This window comes from Salmo trutta, chromosome 33 (genome assembly GCF_901001165.1).
Source record: "Salmo trutta chromosome 33, fSalTru1.1, whole genome shotgun sequence".
Lineage (NCBI taxonomy): Eukaryota > Metazoa > Chordata > Actinopteri > Salmoniformes > Salmonidae > Salmo > Salmo trutta.
This window is the reverse complement of record NC_042989.1, coordinates 38,300,059-38,317,543: the sequence shown is the minus strand read 5'-3', so window position 1 is coordinate 38,317,543 and position 17,485 is coordinate 38,300,059. Positions and strand designations below refer to the sequence as shown.

Here is a 17,485-nt window from a genome sequence, read left to right as displayed (position 1 = left end):
CTATGTTATCCTCATTCCTTCTCTCCCCCTCTATGTTATCCTCATTCCTTCTCTCCCCCCTCTCTTTTCTCTCCATTCCTTCTCTCCCCCTCTATGTTATCCTCATTCCTTCTCTCCCCCTCTATGTTATCCTCATTCCTTCTCTCCCCCTCTCTCTTTTCTCTCCATTCCTTCTCTCCCCCTCTATGTTATCCTCATTCCTTCTCTCCCCCTCTCTTTTCTCTCCATTCCTTCTCTCCCCCTCTATGTTATCCTCATTCCTTCTCTCCCCCTCTATGTTATCCTCATTCCTTCTCTCCCCCTCTATGTTATCCTCATTCCTTCTCTCCCCCTCTATGTTATCCTCATTCCTTCTCTCCCCCTCTATGTTATCCTCATTCCTTCTCTCCCCCTCTATGTTATCCTCATTCCTTCTCTCTCCCCCTCTATGTTATCCTCATTCCTTCTCTCCCCCTCTATGTTATCCTCATTCCTTCTCTCCCCCTCTATGTTATCCTCATTCCTTCTCTCCCCCTCTATGTTATCCTCATTCCTTCTCTCCCCCTCTATGTTATCCTCATTCCTTCTCTCTCCCCCTCTATGTTATCCTCATTCCTTCTCTCCCCCTCTATGTTATCCTCATTCCTTCTCTCCCCCTCTATGTTATCCTCATTCCTTCTCTCCCCCTCTATGTTATCCTCATTCCTTCTCTCCCCCTCTCTTTTCTCTCCATCCCTTCTCTCCCCCTCTATGTTATCCTCATTCCTTCTCTCCCCCCTCTATGTTATCCTCATTCCTTCTCTCCCCCTCTCTCTTTTCTCTCCATTCCTTCTCTCCCCCTCTATGTTATCCTCATTCCTTCTCTCCCCCCCTCTCTTTTCTCTCCATTCCTTCTCTCCCCCTCTATGTTATCCTCATTCCTTCTCTCCCCCTCTATGTTATCCTCATTCCTTCTCTCCCCCTCTATGTTATCCTCATTCCTTCTCTCCCCCTCTATGTTATCCTCATTCCTTCTCTCCCTCCCCCTCTATGTTATCCTCATTCCTTCTCTCCCCCTCTATGTTATCCTCATTCCTTCTCTCCCCCTCTATGTTATCCTCATTCCTTCTCTCCCCCTCTATGTTATCCTCATTCCTTCTCTCCCCCTCTATGTTATCCTCATTCCTTCTCTCTCCCCCTCTATGTTATCCTCATTCCTTCTCTCCCCCTCTATGTTATCCTCATTCCTTCTCTCCCCCCTCTATGTTATCCTCATTCCTTCTCTCCCCCTCTATGTTATCCTCATTCCTTCTCTCCCCCTCTATGTTATCCTCATTCCTTCTCTCCCCCTCTCTCTTCACTCCCGTTTCCTTCTCTCTCCCCCTTAGTTCTCTCCTTCCCATTCTCTTTCTCATACACACAAACCCATACCAACTACTGTTGTCCGGTCAAAGGCTCAGAACCCCTCTGTGAGAGAGTAATGGGGCATGCAAGACATTACAGTTTTTCTCAATTGTTAACACACACTTGCTGAAACTACATCTCAGGTACTCAAAACTCTAAACACAAAACTCAAAACAGTTAGCATATTTCCCCAAACCCCACAGACATCTTGGAAAATGAAACACACCAATCAAAATCATGTACTCCCTGTTCAAGATGAAACTCTGCTTACAAGTGAGACACACATCAAATGAATCTAACTTAGTGACAACTGAGATCACACAAATGGGACATATTCAAAACACAACTATCAGAACTTATTTCAGTGTAAAGACTAAGATGTTGTTATACTGTATATTGTTTGTGTGTACTCAAATAAAAAATGTAAGTTTTATATTTCAATGTGACTCAATACATGACAGCATACTTTAAACACACATACAGTAAAAATGCATACATACAGTAAATATATATTGGAATATGAAAAGGAAGAAAAATAGGCCTATTTGAACTACTATACTGTATGTTAGATCAATTGTAAGAAATAGATAAAGAAACTGTCAAAATACAGTAATTGTCACAGGATCCAACGAAAGTGGCGCCCCTCCTCGGTCGGGCGGCGCTCGGCGGTCGTCGTCGCCGGCCTATTAGCTGCCACCAATCGTTGTTTCTGTGTCTTTTAGTTTTGTCTGTCTGTTCCGCACCTGTTTTGTGTCTGTCATTAGTGGGGGCTTATTTAATGTGTGTTTTCAGTTGGGATTTTGTGCGGGATTGTTTATTGTCCACTCAGGACGGTGGGAGGTATTTTGGGTACGTTGTGTTTTCCGACAGTTTTTTGTCCATGGATTTACCGGGCTGCGCTCCTTGCCTTTTGTGCCGTGGAATATATATTTTTTGTGTTTTATGGGAAAGTGTTTCTCCCAGGCAAACTTTGTGTAGCGCCCTGTGCTTTTCGGCCTTTGTGTGTCAGTTCATTAAAAGACACTCACCTCCAGCACCTCTGTCTCCTGCATCTGATTCCGCCTCTACACCAGTCCAAATCAGTCGTGACAGTAATATCTAAATCATAAGTCAAGAAACAAATACTCCATTGCGAAAACAAAATCATTCATGTCTGTTGTTTTGGTCCGGCCACAGATTTTCAACAACATCACAGGTGATATATTCTGGAAGCGGTTGTCATGGAAGCAGTTGCTGACCTGAGCAGCCCAATGGGAAACGCACGTTGTCCCAAATTAGAACATATATTTGTGTCACGACTTCCCCCGAAGTTGGTCCCTCTCCTTGTTCGGGCGACGTTCGGCGGTTGACGTCACCGACCTTCTAGCCATCGCTGATCCATTTTTCATTTTCCATTGGTTTTGTCTTGTCTTCCTTCACACCTGGTTCCAATCCCATCAATTACATGTTGTGTATTTAACCCTCTGTTTCCACTCATGTCCTTGTCGGTGATTGTGTGATTGTACAAGTTATGTTCTGGTGTGCGATGGGTTTGTACCCACTTTCATTATTTTGTATATTTTGGTTTTCGGAGTTTTGTGAGTACTTATTAAACGACTCCGTTAAAACCAAGTTCAATGTCCTGCTCCTGACATCCCTGCCACCAGCACGCACCCTTTACAGAATCACCGACCCGAACTATGGAGTTAGCAGGAAAAGGTACCCCAGCCAGTGAGGTGGAGGAGCGCGTCCAGGAGCATGCAGTTATGCTTCACCATCTTGGGGCCGCCATGGATCACATTGTCCAAACAATGGACCGCTGGGAGAGACAGGGAGTTCTTCCAGCGCCTTCACCAGCACAACCAGGGTCTCCCCTGAGCGCCCCTTTCCCTCCTGAACCCAGTGGGATCCGTCTCTCCTTGCCCCAGGAGTACGACGGGAGGGCTGCGAACTGCCAGGGGTTCTTATTGCATTTAGACCTCTACCTGGCCACCATCCACCCGGCTCCATTGGGCAGTGAGAGGGTGTCCTCCCTCGTCTCGTGCCTCAACCGGAAAGCCCTGGAGTGGGCCAACGCCGTGTGGAGAGAGGGAGATGCGGCGTTGGACCAGTTTGAGGAGTTCACCCGCCGTTTCCGGGCAGTCTTCGACCAACCACCCGAGGGTAGAGTGGCGGGTGAGCGCCTCTACCATCTGAGGAAGGAGACGAGGAGCGTCCAGGAGTTCGTCCTGGAGCTTAGGACCCTGGCTGCCGGCGCGGGATGGAACAACAGGGCCCTGATCGACCATTACCGCTGCAGTCTGCGCGAGGACGTCCGTCGGGAGCTGGCCTGCAGAGACATCACCCTTACATTTGACCAGCTGGTGGACCTGTCCATCCGGCTGGACAATCTGCTGGCTCCTCGTGGATGTTCAGATCAGGGTCTGGTGGTTCCGTCCTTCCGCACCCCCTCTCCGATACCCATATGGAGCTGGGAGGGGTGGTGCACAGGGAGACCGGAGGGGGTTCCCGCTCGTGCACCATCTGTGGCCGCAGAGGTCACACTGCCGGTCGGTGCCGGGTTGGTTCCTCTGGGTATCGGGGCAGTAGGCAGGGCGTTCTGGCGTCACCCCAGGTGAGCCGGCACCATTCTCACCCAGAGCCCTCTGTTGCACATATGTTTGTGTCTGTAACGTTCCCTGAGTTTTCCCCGCATTCCCAGCATAAGGCGCTCGTCAATTCAGGCGCGGCTGGGAATTTAATTGATAGAGCTTTAGCCTATAGTTTAGGGATCCCCATCGTTCCCGTGGACGTGCCCTTCCCCGTTCACGCCTTAGATATCAACCCTAACCATAATGGTCGACTTAAGGAGGTCACCGCGCCTTTGGGCATGGTAATGCAGGGGGGTCATACGGGGAGAATTAGTCTCTTCCTTATTGACTCTCCTGCATTTCCCGTGGTGCTGGGCCTACCCTGGTTAGCTTGTCATAACCCCACTGTTTCTTGGCCACAGAGGGCTCTCACGGGGTGGTCGCGAGAGTGCTCAGGGAGGTGTTTAGGGGTTTCCGTTGGTGCACTACGGTGGAGAGTCCAGACCAGGTCTCCACCGTGCGCATTCCCCCTGAATATGCCGATTTGGCTCTCGCCTTCTCCAAAAAGAAGGCGACTCAATTACCACCTCATTGACGGGGTGATTGTGCAATATATCTCCTGGTAGACGCTGCACTTCCCAGGAGTCACGTGTATCCCCTCTCACAGGCGGAGACGGAGGCTATGGAAACATATGTCTCCGAATCCCTGCGTTAGGGGTACATTTGTCTTGTCTTCCTTCACACCTGGTTCCAATCCCATCAATTACATGTTGTGTATTTATCCCTCTGTTTCCCCTCATGTCCTTGTCGGTGATTGTTTGATTGTACAAGTTATGTTCTGGTGTGCGACGGGTTTTGTACCCACTTTCATTATTTTGTATATTTTGGTTTTCGGAGTTTTGTGAGCACTTACTAAACGACTCCGTTTATACCAAGTTCATTCTCCTGCTCCTGACTTACCTGACACCAGCACGCACCCTTTACAATTTGCTGCTCAGGATCACCTGGACGTCTCTGCTCTGGCTGATAAAGACTGTCATGTAAGGTGTTCAGGAAAGGGTGGCATGGCGGTGGAGGATCCCATTGTGGCTCATAGCTGTGCATATGGTGACATTTCCCCCCGCGCTGGCCAGGTACCTGACTCTGATGTTATGAAAGATGGCAGGATTTTCAATCATCTGTTGTTGGATTTCCCGCAGTCTTATGACATTATGTTCAACTACCATTTGCACAATGGCAGCTTTCCTGTTCGTGGTGGTCGTCTTTCAGTTATGCTATAGTTTTTTTCTGAATGCTTAAACACTAGCAGTGATTCTTGAATCATTATCTCTGAAACCATTAACACTTGTAGCCAATGCATTTACCAAGTGTGCCAAACTGAATGCACGTTCTATACTGAATGCACGTTCCAAACTGAATGCACGCTTTATACTCAGGTTGTACTTTTATAACACACTTTTTGCAAAACTGTAAACACAACTCACTGCTTTACACTCAGTTTGCAATTTAATTACACACTTCTAGCAAAACTGTAAACACAACTCACTGCTTTACACTCAGTTTGCAATTTAATAACACACTTCTAGCAAAACTGTAAACACTGGTTCTCTACGTTGCTACACTATTTCGCCAATTGCCTTTCCACATTGACACATCTGAAAACACTTTTAGATAATGATAATGAGTTCACTTACAAATCAGAGCTTGAGATATAAATATATATATTATAGATATAAATAGGCCACAGGTAAACATTTGGACGAAGAGGAGAAAGACGGGGATGAGGAGGAGGAGGAGGTGAAGAAGTAAGAGGAGGAGGAGGAGAAGGAAGAGGAGGACGAGGAGGATGAGGAGGAGGAGGAGGAGAAGGAAGAGGAGGAGGAGGACGAGGAGGATGAGGAGGAGGAGGAGGAGGAGAAGGAAGAGGAGGAGGAGGAGAAGGAAGAGGAGGACGAGGAGGATGAGGAGGAGGAGGAGGTGAAGAAGTAAGAGGAGGAGAAGGAAGAGGACGAGGAGGATGAGGAGGAGGAGGAGGTGAAGAAGTAAGAGGAGGAGAAGGAAGAGGACGAGGAGGATGAGGAGGAGGAGGAGGAGGAGAAGGAAGAGGAGGAGGAGGAGAAGGAAGAGGAGGACGAGGAGGATGAGGAGGAGGAGGAGGAGGAAGAGGTGAAGTAGGACGGGAAAGAGGAAGAGGAAGAGGAGTCAGGAACACAATAACAGATGAAATCAGAGCGACTGTGGTTGACCGTGTTGTCAACCATGGGATGTGCATGAGGGAGACTGGGCAACGGGTTCAACCAAATCTGAGCCACTATACTGTTGCAGGTTATCATCCGGATATTTAGAAATGAGAAACGGTAAGTAACTGTAAGTGCTGTAGTCTTACTGGTACAGTAATATGTACTGTACTTTCAGAATGAGAAGGATCTATCACTAAAACCATTCAAATGTTTTTACAGAGCTGCAAGAAAACCAGCATCTGGTGGAAAAGGTTGGCTGTTCACCCCAGAGCAGGAGACCCACATTGGAAATATGGTCATTGCAAATAACTGCATCAGACTCAGAACTGCAGGACCACTTAATGGCAGGTAACACCATATTCCAAAACGTCAACAGAGTGAGTCTCTCTGCACTGTCTCGTCTACTGAAACGCAATAGAAGTAGGATGAAGCAGCTGTATAGAGTCCCTTTGGAAAGAAACTCAGACCGTGTAAAACAACTGAGATATGAATATGTGCAGGTAAGCTATACTATCCTATCATTGGTACTGGATCTGGAAGTACATGGTGCTACATCATATTGACTGATCCCTGTCTTTTCCTACTGTGCTACATTGTTTTGTCTCTTTCAGAGAGTCATGGAGCTAGAAGCAGATGCAGTGCGTCATGAGCTAATAAATGTGGAACGAAGCAGGTTTCAGCCTTACAAAAACAAGGGGCCGCGACAGAAATATCATCGGACACCGTGCCATCATCAACGTCCCGGGACAACGTGGTGGCAACATAGCAATGTGTGTGGCTATTAGTCAAAACGGCGTCCTTCACCATCATGTAATCCTAGGCCCATACAACACTGCACACATTATCACATGTCTGGACACCCTCCACAACAGACTAATCCCTAATGACCAGGGGCCAGAGCAGTCCAGGTACGTTATCATCTGGGACGATGTTAGTTTCCACTGGGCTGCTGTGGTCCGCAATTGGTTCACAGGTCACCTACTTTTCATCGCATTCAATCCCCCCCCCCCCACACTCTCCGTTCTTGAATCCTATTGAAGAATTCTTCTCTGCATGGCGTTTGGAAGGTGGATGATCGCCAGCCCCACCAACGCGTACCCCTTCTACAGGCAATGGAGGAGGCTTGTGGGGACATCGATCAGGGGTCATGCCAGGCCTGGATAAGGCACTCCAGGCGATACTTTCCACGCTGCCTTCATCAAGACAACATCGCATGTGATGTGGATGAAGTCTTCTGGTCAGACCCAAAAAGAAGGTGAGATGGAGCCTAATTTTTTTTTGTTATTTTCTTTTCTAGTACAAATGTTTTTGTTTTCTTCTTCTGCGCTTTTGTTGTTTGAGGAGTGTTCGAACATTCTGAGAAAAAACTAAACTTTTTCCCCTTTGTCACGTCCTGACCAGTAAAGTGGTTATTTGTTATTATAGTTTGGTCAGGACGTGGCAGGGGGTATTTGTTTTATATGGTTTTGAGTGTGTGTTTATGTAGAGGGGCGTTTTATTTATGTTTCCGGGGTTTTTGGTTTAGTTCTATGTTGTACAGTTCTATGTCTGTTTCTAGGGTGTTTATTTCTATGTTTAGTATTTGGGATTGGGGCCTTCAATTGTAGGCAGCTGGTTATCGTTGCTTCTGATTGAAGATCCTATAATTAGGAGTTTGTTTGTTTTGGGGATTGTGGGAGATTGTTCTTTGTATTGCTGTGTGAGCCTACAAGGCTGTTTGTCGTCCGTTTTTCTTGTTTCGTGTTAAATAAAATGAGCATTCACATACCCGCTGCGCCTTGGTCCATCCATTACAACGACCGTGACGCCCTTATTTGTACTGATAGTGTGTTACGTTTGGAATGCACATACATACTTCACACATTTGGATACCTGTGTGTTTTATTACATGTATGACCAAACTGTATTGCAAGCTGCTATGTCCTGCACACAGAGAAAGCAAAAGCCAAAAGTGTTTTTCATTTAAACTATCAGTGCGCAGTTGGAGCTTTGTGTGCTTATTCAAATGAAGGTTTGTGTGTACTGTATTGATGCAAAAACACCATTTGAAGAGTTTTGCAGATAGTGGCTAAGCAATCAGAAAAAACTTTAAAACAAAATAGCATACAGTACAGTAAACAGTACAGTAATATAGTATAGAAGAAAAACATGTTACAAAGTAGTATAGCTCCCAGTTTCATACATACAGTAATATATGAAACATTTACTATGTTTCCCCTTCCAGTATGTATTGGAATCTACAGTCTTTACTGTGCTTTATGTTGTACTACTGTCAAGTAGTAAAAGTACTAGAGAGGTCCGATGTCTGCAGTACAAACCTCTTATCATTTTGGAATGTCCGGATGATGGATGTTACAGTGAAGCGGCTCAGATTGGGCAGCACTCTCTGCCCAGCCTCTCTCAAGGTCAAACCATGGTTGACCACTCACTCCACCATAGTCGCCAGTATTTCATCAAAGATTACTCTCCTTGTTCTTGGTCCACCTCAATCTCCACCTCTCACTCTACCTCTACCCCTCCACCTCCACCTTTACCTTTGCACCTCCACCTCCACCTCCACCTTTACACCTCAACCTCTACCTCTACACCTCCACCTCTACCTCTACCTTTACACCTCCACCTCTACCTTTACACCACCTCCACCTCTACCTTTACACCACCTCCACCTTTACACCTCCACCTCTACCTTTACACCACCTCCACCTCTACCTTTACACCTCCACCTCTACCTTTACACCTCCACCTCTACCTTTACACCTCCACCTCTACCTCTACACCTCCACCTCCACCTCTACCTTTACACCTCTACCTCTACACCTCCACCTCTACCTCTACCTTTACACCTCCATCTCCACCTCCACCTTTACACCTCCACCTTTACACCTCCACCTCTACCTCTACCTTTACACCTCCATCTCCACCTCCACCTTTACACCTCCACCTTTACACCTCCACCTCTACCTTTACACCTCCACCTTTACACCTCTACCTCTACCTTTACACCTCCACCTCTACCTTTACACCTCCACCTCTACCTTTACACCTCCACCTCTACCTTTACACCTCCACCTCTACCTTTACACCTCCACCTCTACCTTTACACCTCTACCTCTACCTTTACACCACCTCCACCTCTACCTTTACACCACCTCTACCTTTACACCACCTCCACCTCTACCTTTACACCACCTCCACCTCTACCTTTACACCACCTCTACCTTTACACCACCTCCACCTCTACCTTTACACCACCTCCACCTCTACCTTTACACCTCTACCTTTACACACCCTCCACCTCTACCTCTACACCTCCTCCACCTCTACCTCTACACCTCCTCCACCTCTACCTCTACACCTCCACCTCTACCTTTACACCTCCACCTCTACCTTTACACCTCTACCTTTACACCTCCACCTCTACCTTTACACCTCTACAGGTTTGGGTCATTGGGCCTCATGGGCCAGTTTTAGTGTGTAAACAATTGGGAAAAGCTGTAATACCAATTAGCAGCATCAGTTTCCTAAAACAGGAGGGCCTGTAAAACACAGGAGGGCCTGTAAAACACAGGAGGGTCTATAAAACACAGGAGGGTCTATAAAACACAGGAGGGTCTATAAAACACAGGAGGGTCTGTAAAACACAGGAGGGCCTGTAAAACACAGGAGAGTCTGTAAAACACAGGAGGGCCTGTAAAACACAGGAGGGTCTATAAAACACAGGAGGGTCTATAAAACACAGGAGGGCCTGTAAAACAGGAGGGTCTATAAAACACAGGAGGGTCTATAAAACACAGGAGGGTTTATAAAACACAGGAGGGTTTATAAAACAGGAGGGTCTATAAAACACAGGAGAGTCTATAAAACACAAGAGGGTCTATAAAACACAGGAGGGCCTGTAAAACAGGAGGGTCTATAAAACACAGGAGAGTCTATAAAACACAGGAGAGTCTATAAAACACAGGAGGGTCTGTAAAACAGGAGGGTCTATAAAACACAGGAAGGACTATAAAACAGGAGGGACTATAAAACACAACACACTCCCTATCTGAGGCATGTTAGATCTACATAAGCATAGTTCTATCTGAGCATTCCAAAAACGTTGCGACCAGCTGGATACACTCCTATAGTACCACGGTGGGCATGGGAGAACCTGGACAGGCATTTTGGTTCATTTCCCTGGTCACAATCCTTTCTCAATCTAGCAGGTAAACCAGTTAAGTCCATAGTATTGTATGGTGCATACTGTAGAATTGTTTACTTTGAAAGACACTTTATGAAGGCCTATCAACTCATCTCCTCATAATCTCTCAGACCTTCACCCGTCATACTTTTTCCTCTTTTCAATTCTATATCCATTTCTGTTTTTCTATCCTCTTTATATTCTACAGTGCTGTACTTTCTCATTCCTTCTCTTTCTTCCTCATCACTCTCTTTATTCCCCTTTCAGATAGAAAACATCAAAACAAAGACTGGTAAACATCAACACAAAGACCGGTAAACATCAACACAAAGACTGGTAAACATCAACACAAAGACTGGTAAACATCAAAACAAAGACCGGTAAACATCAAAACAAAGACCGGTAAACATCAAAACAAAGACCGGTAAACATCAACACAAAGACTGGTAAACATCAACACAAAGACTGGTAAACATCAACACAAAGACTGGTAAACATCAACACAAATACCGGTAAACATCAAACATACTGTATTAGGTAACTGTTAAGGAGTCTGAAATAATGACATAAAATGCAGTTGAGACTGTGTGTGTCTAGTCCCAGATATTAGTCCTCCGTCCCATCATGCCTAGCGGTGAGTTCTGTGGACGTCGGTCACCAACGTGGCTGCAGCCGAAAGGGGTGTAGCATAGCCGCTCGCTAAGCTCTGTAACCCGGCAACCAGACATCGCCAGCCGAACCGCAGAGCCTTCCCGACGTTCTACCAGACAGGACCAATGGGACACAGACACAGGGTCAGGCACAAGCAATCACACGGGTCACACACAAGAACACCTGGTCTGTGTGGTGTGGTGTGGTGTGGGGTATGTGAGTGTGTGTTGCAGCAGTTAATTAGTGTCATATGTAAGAGCTTAGGGCTGTGAGAGATTTACACACAGTCTACTGCTCTGCTCTCAGCACCCCTAACAGCCAGCCCCTTAACCCCTAACCACCCCCCCTTAAACCCTAACCACCCCCCTCCTTAAACCCTAACCACCCCCCCTTAACCCATAACCACACCTCCTTAACCCCTAACCACCCCCCCTTAACCCCTAACCACCCCCCCTTAACCCCTAACCCCCCCCTTAACCCCAAACCACCCCCCCTTAACCCCTAACCACCCCCCCTTAACCCCTAACCCCCCCCTTAACCCCAAACCACCCCCCCCTTAACCCCTAACCCCCCCCTTAACCCCAAACCACCCCCCCTTAACCCCTAACCACCCCCCTTTAACCCCTAACCACCCCCCCTTAACCCCATAACCACCCCCCCTTAACCCCATAACCACCCCCCCTTAACCCCTATCCACCCCTCCTTATACCCCATAACCACCCCCCCTTAACCCCATAACCACCCCCCTTAACCCATAACCACCCCCCCTTAACCCCATAACCACCCCCCCTTAACCCCATAACCACACCTCCTTAACCCCTAACCACCCCCCCTTAACCCCAAACCACCCCCCCCTTAACCCCTAACCCCCCCCTTAACCCCAAACCACCCCCCCTTAACCCCTAACCACCCCCCCCTTAACCCCTAACCACCCCCCCTTAACCCCATAACCACCCCCCTTAACCCCATAACCACCCCCCCTTAACCCATAACCACCCCCCTTAACCCATAACCACCCACCCCCCCTTAATCCCTAACCACCCCCCCCTTAACCCCATAACCACCCCCCTTTAATCCCTAACCACCCCCCCCTTAACCCCATAACCACCCCCCCTTAACCCCTAACCACCCCCCCTTAATCCCTAACCACCCCACCCTTAACCCCATAACCACCCCCCCTTAATCCCTAACCACCCCACCCTTAACCCCATAACCACCCCCCCTTAATCCCTAACCACCCCCCCCCCCTTAACCCCATAACCACCCCCCCTTAACCCCTAACCACCCCCCCCTTAACCCCATAACCACCCCCCCTTAACCCCATAACCACCCCCCCTTAACCCCTAACCACCCCCCCTTAACCCCATAACCACTCCCCCCTTAACCCCATAACCACCCCCCCTTAACCCCATAACCACCCCCCCTTAAGGAGGTGGTTATGGAGTTAAGGGGAGTGGATATGGGGTATAAGGAGGGGTGGTTATGGGGTATAAGGAGGGGTGGTTATGGGGTATAAGGAGGTGGTTATGGGGTATAAGGAGGGGTGGTTATGGGGTATAAGGAGGTGGTTATGGGGTATAAGGAGGGGTGGTTATGGGGTTAAAGGGGTGGATAGGGGTTAAGGAGGGGTGGTTATGGGGTTAAGGGGGGGGTGGTTATGGGGTTAAGGGGGGGTGGTTATGGGGTCAAGGGGGGGTGGTTATGGGGTTAAGGGGGGGGTGGTTATGGGGTATAAGGAGGGGTGGTTATGGGGTTAAGGGGGGGTGGTTATTTGGTTAAGGGTGGTGGTTATGGGGTTAAGGGGGGGTGGTTATGGGGTTAAGGGGGGGGTGGTTAGGGGTTAAGGGGGGTGGTTATGGGGTTAACCCCTATGTCATATCTGACCTCCTTAACCCCTATCCACCCCTTTAACCCTACAACTCCCCCTTAACTCCATATCCACTCCCCTTAACCCCATAACCCCCTCCTTAACCCCTAACCACCCCCCCTTAACCCCTAACCACCATCCACTCCCCTTAACCCCATAACCATCCACCCTTAACACATATCTAACAAATTGTTGTCAATTTACTGTATTAACAACAAGCAATAACAATCAAACATAGGCTGCATGGTTGTTATCCTGATCATAATCCATGTGATAATATACAAGAGTCAAGCTTAAAAGTTAATACAGCTCAATTCATTCATTCACAAAACAGCTCATCACACATACTGTAGGCCCATAGGCTACAGTGTTGTTGATCTGATCCTGTAACTAGAGCTAGCTAATAGATTTAAACTAACCCATCTGATCCTGTAACTAGAGCTAATAGATTTAAACTAACCCATCTGATCCTGTAACTAGAGCTAATAGAGTTGAACTAACCCATCTGATCCTGTAACTAGAGCTAATAGAGTTGAACTAACCCATCTGATCCTGTAACTAGAGCTAATAGAGTTGAACTAACACATCTGATCCTGTAACTAGAGCTAATAGAGTTGAACTAACCCATCTGATCCTGTAACTAGAGCTAATAGAGTTGAACTAACACATCTGATCCTGTAACTAGAGCTAATAGAGTTGAACTAACCCATCTGATCCTGTAACTAGAGCTAGCTAATAGATTTAAACTAACCCATCTGATCCTGTAACTAGAGATAGCTAATAGAGTTGAACTAACCCATCTGATCCTGTAACTAGAGCTAATAGAGATGAACTAACCCATCTGATCCTGTAACTAGAGCTAGCTAATAGATTTAAACTAACCCATCTGATCCTGTAACTAGAGCTAATAGAGTTGAACTAACCCATCTGATCCTGTAACTAGAGCTAGCTAATAGATTTAAACTAACCCATCTGATCCTGTAACTAGAGCTAATAGAGTTGAACTAACCCATCTGATCCTGTAACTAGAGCTAGTAGAGTTGAACTAACCCATCTGATCCTGTAATTAGAGCTCGCTAATAGATTTAAACTAACCCATCTGATCCTGTAACTAGAGCTAATAGAGTTGAACTAACCCATCTCATCCTGTAACTAGAGCTAATAGAGTTGAACTAACCCATCTGATCCTGTAACTAGAGCTAGCTAAGAGATTTAAACTAACCCATCTGATCCTGTAACTAGAGATAGCTAATAGAGTTGAACTAACCCATCTGATCCTGTAACTAGAGCTAATAGAGATGAACTAACCCATCTGATCCTGTAACTAGAGCTAGCTAATAGATTTAAACTAACCCATCTGATCCTGTAACTAGAGCTAATAGAGTTGAACTAACCCATCTGATCCTGTAACTAGAGCTAGCTAATAGATTTAAACTAACCCATCTGATCCTGTAACTAGAGCTAATAGAGTTGAACTAACCCATCTGATCCTGTAACTAGAGCTAATAGAGTTGAACTAACCCATCTGATCCTGTAACTAGAGCTAATAGAGTTGAACTAACCCATCTGATCCTGTAACTAGAGCTAGCTAATAGATTTAAACTAACCCATCTGATCCTGTAACTAGAGCTAATAGAGATGAACTAACCCATCTGATCCTGTAACTAGAGCTAGCTAATAGATTTAAACTAACCCATCTGATCCTGTAACTAGAGCTAATAGAGTTGAACTAACCCATCTGATCCTGTAACTAGAGCTAGCTAATAGATTTAAACTAACCCATCTGATCCTGTAACTAGAGCTAATAGAGTTGAACTAACCCATCTGATCCTGTAACTAGAGCTAATAGAGTTGAACTAACCCATCTGATCCTGTAACTAGAGCTAATAGAGTTGAACTAACCCATCTGATCCTGTAACTAGAGCTAGCTAATAGATTTAAACTAACCCATCTGATCCTGTAACTAGAGCTAATAGAGTTGAACTAACCCATCTGATCCAGTAACTAGAGCTAATAGAGTTGAACTAACCCATCTGATCCTGTAACTAGAGCTAATAGAGTTGAACTAACCCATCTGATCCTGTAACTAGAGCTAATAGAGTTGAACTAACCCATCTGATCCTGTAACTAGAGCTAATAGAGATGAACTAACCCATCTGATCCTGTAACTAGAGCTGGCTAATAGATTTAAACTAACCCATCTGATCCTGTAACTAGAGCTAATAGAGTTGAACTAACCCATCTGATCCTGTAACTAGAGCTAGCTAATAGAGTTGAACTAACCCATCTGATCCTGTAACTAGAGCTAATAGAGATGAACTAACCCCACTTGCGGACTTTCCATTGCACTACTTGGGCTCCCGAATGGTGCAGAGGTCTAAGGCACTGCATCTCAGTGCTAAAGGCATCACTACAGACCCTGGTTTGAATCCAGGCTGTTTCACAACCGGCCGTGATTGGGAGTCTCATAGGATGGCACACAATTTGCCCAGTGTCATCCAGGTTTGGCCGGGTTAGGCCGTCATTGTAAATAAGAATGTGTTCTTAATTTAACTTCTTAACTGACTTGCCTAGTTAAATAAAGGTTAAATAAAAAAATTGGCAGAAGAGGCATCATCAAGATGCCTCATGAGCTGGGCGTGCATTTTTATTTTTACCCCAAAAATATTTAAATAATTTATCCACTTGAGGCCCCCTTACGCTCCATTTAAAGCAACAACAAAAAAATCCCATCAAAATCTGTCTGTTTAAACTAGAGATATCTGGGCTTTTTTACCTTTATTTAACTAGGCAAGTCAATTTAGGGTGGTCCTAAAATTCAAAATCAAATAACTAAATGATCCTTGGTATGACCGTCTTAAAACAATTCCATATGTTAGCTTAGTAGAAACCCTGCCCCAGGCCTTTAGACTCTAGGGGGATTCATTACGCATTTATTTAGTAAAAAGACAGGTGCTGCTGATAATACTGCCATTCTCATAGAGGTAGAAGGCATATATGTATAGCCCATGTATCTGAACCTGTCTGGCCAAAAATATTATGGCATGTCATACTCTTTTTGGCCAGACAGCATCAGATACATGGGCTACATATAATAAGACAGAGGGGCGCTGTTTCGCTCGTTCGGAATACTTTCTCCGGGGGAATTAGTTTCAGCCAATTGCAAAATTGAAGGAAAGTTGGCGGATGCACAACACACTGTTCGGATGCTTGAATTATTTTTGGATGAACATGCAAAGGTAACTTACTTTTTGAAGTGATTTGTTTGACAATCAGATGAAAACATCATGGCACATTCAAATGTAATATATTTGTACAGTTTAAGTACACGTCTTTACTATAAATCCCAGCCTCTGACTGGTCTCTCTGCCTGGGGCCTCCAAATCACTAAGTCCGCCCCTGGCTAACCCATCTGATCCTGTAAATAGTGCTGACAGAGTTGAACTAACCCAAAGTTCACCATACTCAGTCAGTTAGTGAATGGTTAACTTGTTCAGAGTGACACAGCACAGCAACATAGATTTCAAGAATTCAGTGAATGCAGTGTCTCTAGGGTTACATAACTAGGAACAACTATCTAAAGCAAAATGTAGAATATTACACTATTTTATAGAGGAGACTTTAATTTTTTGGGGGTTCACCTAACATTATAGCCTACCTTTCTGTACTTCTTCTGTTTCTCCTTTTTCCTCTTCTCCTTCGCATCTTTTTTCCTCTCCTCCTCCTCTCTGCCCTCGCTGTCCTCCACCTCCTCTATGAGAGTTTGGTATCTGTCGGGGAGGAAGACGATGTGAACTTGTTTGGACGTCTTCTGAGTAGGAACGTTCTGTTTTACCAGGCTAACGCTCTCACACTCACTCACAGGAGTGCCTCTTGTCCCTGGGTCTGTCTCCCGCGGCCTCCCCTCTCTTCCTCTCCCGCAATCTCTCTCCCCCTCCACATCATCTGACTGAAACTCGACATTTTCGATTATTCTTGTCAGGTCTTCTGATGCAGAATTAGATGGCTTTTTGTTTTGACGTTTCCGTTGCGACATGTTCTTTCTGCAGTCCAACTCACCAGGACGTGTTCCTGTCTATTGGCTGCCCGTGCAGCAAGTGGAATGTTGGAAGGGGACCTTTGGAACCATAGCACGTAGCGACACACTACTCGGCCAGCTAACTGATAAAGATAGGACTGCCTTTAGCCAGGCTGTCTATATCAGCTTAATTTAAATAAATACCCCCCAAAAAGTTCATATTGGGTTATAGCTTAATTTAATAAACAAAAAAAATGTTAATATTGGGTTATAAGTCGGGTAGTTATGACAGTAACCTAATAACAACATGTTTAACTACAGGTTGGGTGACATGTTGTAAAAACTTCAGTGTGTATCTCTGAATCTACAGTAAATATAGCCTGCAGGTAAATGCCAAAATAAAGGAAACACCAACATAAAGCGTCTTAATAGGGTGTTGGATCAACACGAGCCCCCAGAACAGCTTCAATGCACCTTGGCATAGATTCTGCAAGTGTCTGGAACTCTATTGGAGGGATGTGACACCATTCTTCCACAAGAAATTCCATAATTTGGTGTTTTGTTGATGGTGGTGGAAAATGCTGTCTCAGGTGCCGCTCCAGAATTTCCCATAAGTGT

The 17,485-nt window shown here is 45.9% G+C and overlaps 1 protein-coding gene across 2 annotated transcripts; it reads right to left on the bottom strand.

Annotated features, from left to right (window-relative positions):
* Positions 1–9,781: 9,781 nt before the first annotated feature.
* On the bottom strand, positions 9,782–16,996 carry c33h1orf115 (chromosome 33 C1orf115 homolog). Of its 2 annotated transcripts, XR_003871522.1 has the most exons (3): positions 16,508–16,996; positions 10,732–11,091; positions 9,782–10,620 (listed from the first exon to the last, which is right to left on the bottom strand). XR_003871522.1 is itself a non-coding variant. In XM_029730872.1 (2 exons), exons 1-2 carry the CDS (start codon positions 16,883–16,885, stop codon positions 10,960–10,962), a joined length of 510 nt encoding a protein of 169 aa, XP_029586732.1. In that variant the 5' UTR covers positions 16,886–16,996; the 3' UTR covers positions 9,782–10,959. The 2 variants fall into 2 exon arrangements, 1 of the variants encoding a protein (XP_029586732.1); XM_029730872.1 differs by having other exon boundaries at positions 9,782–11,091.
* Between the last annotated feature and the right edge of the window lie 489 nt (positions 16,997–17,485).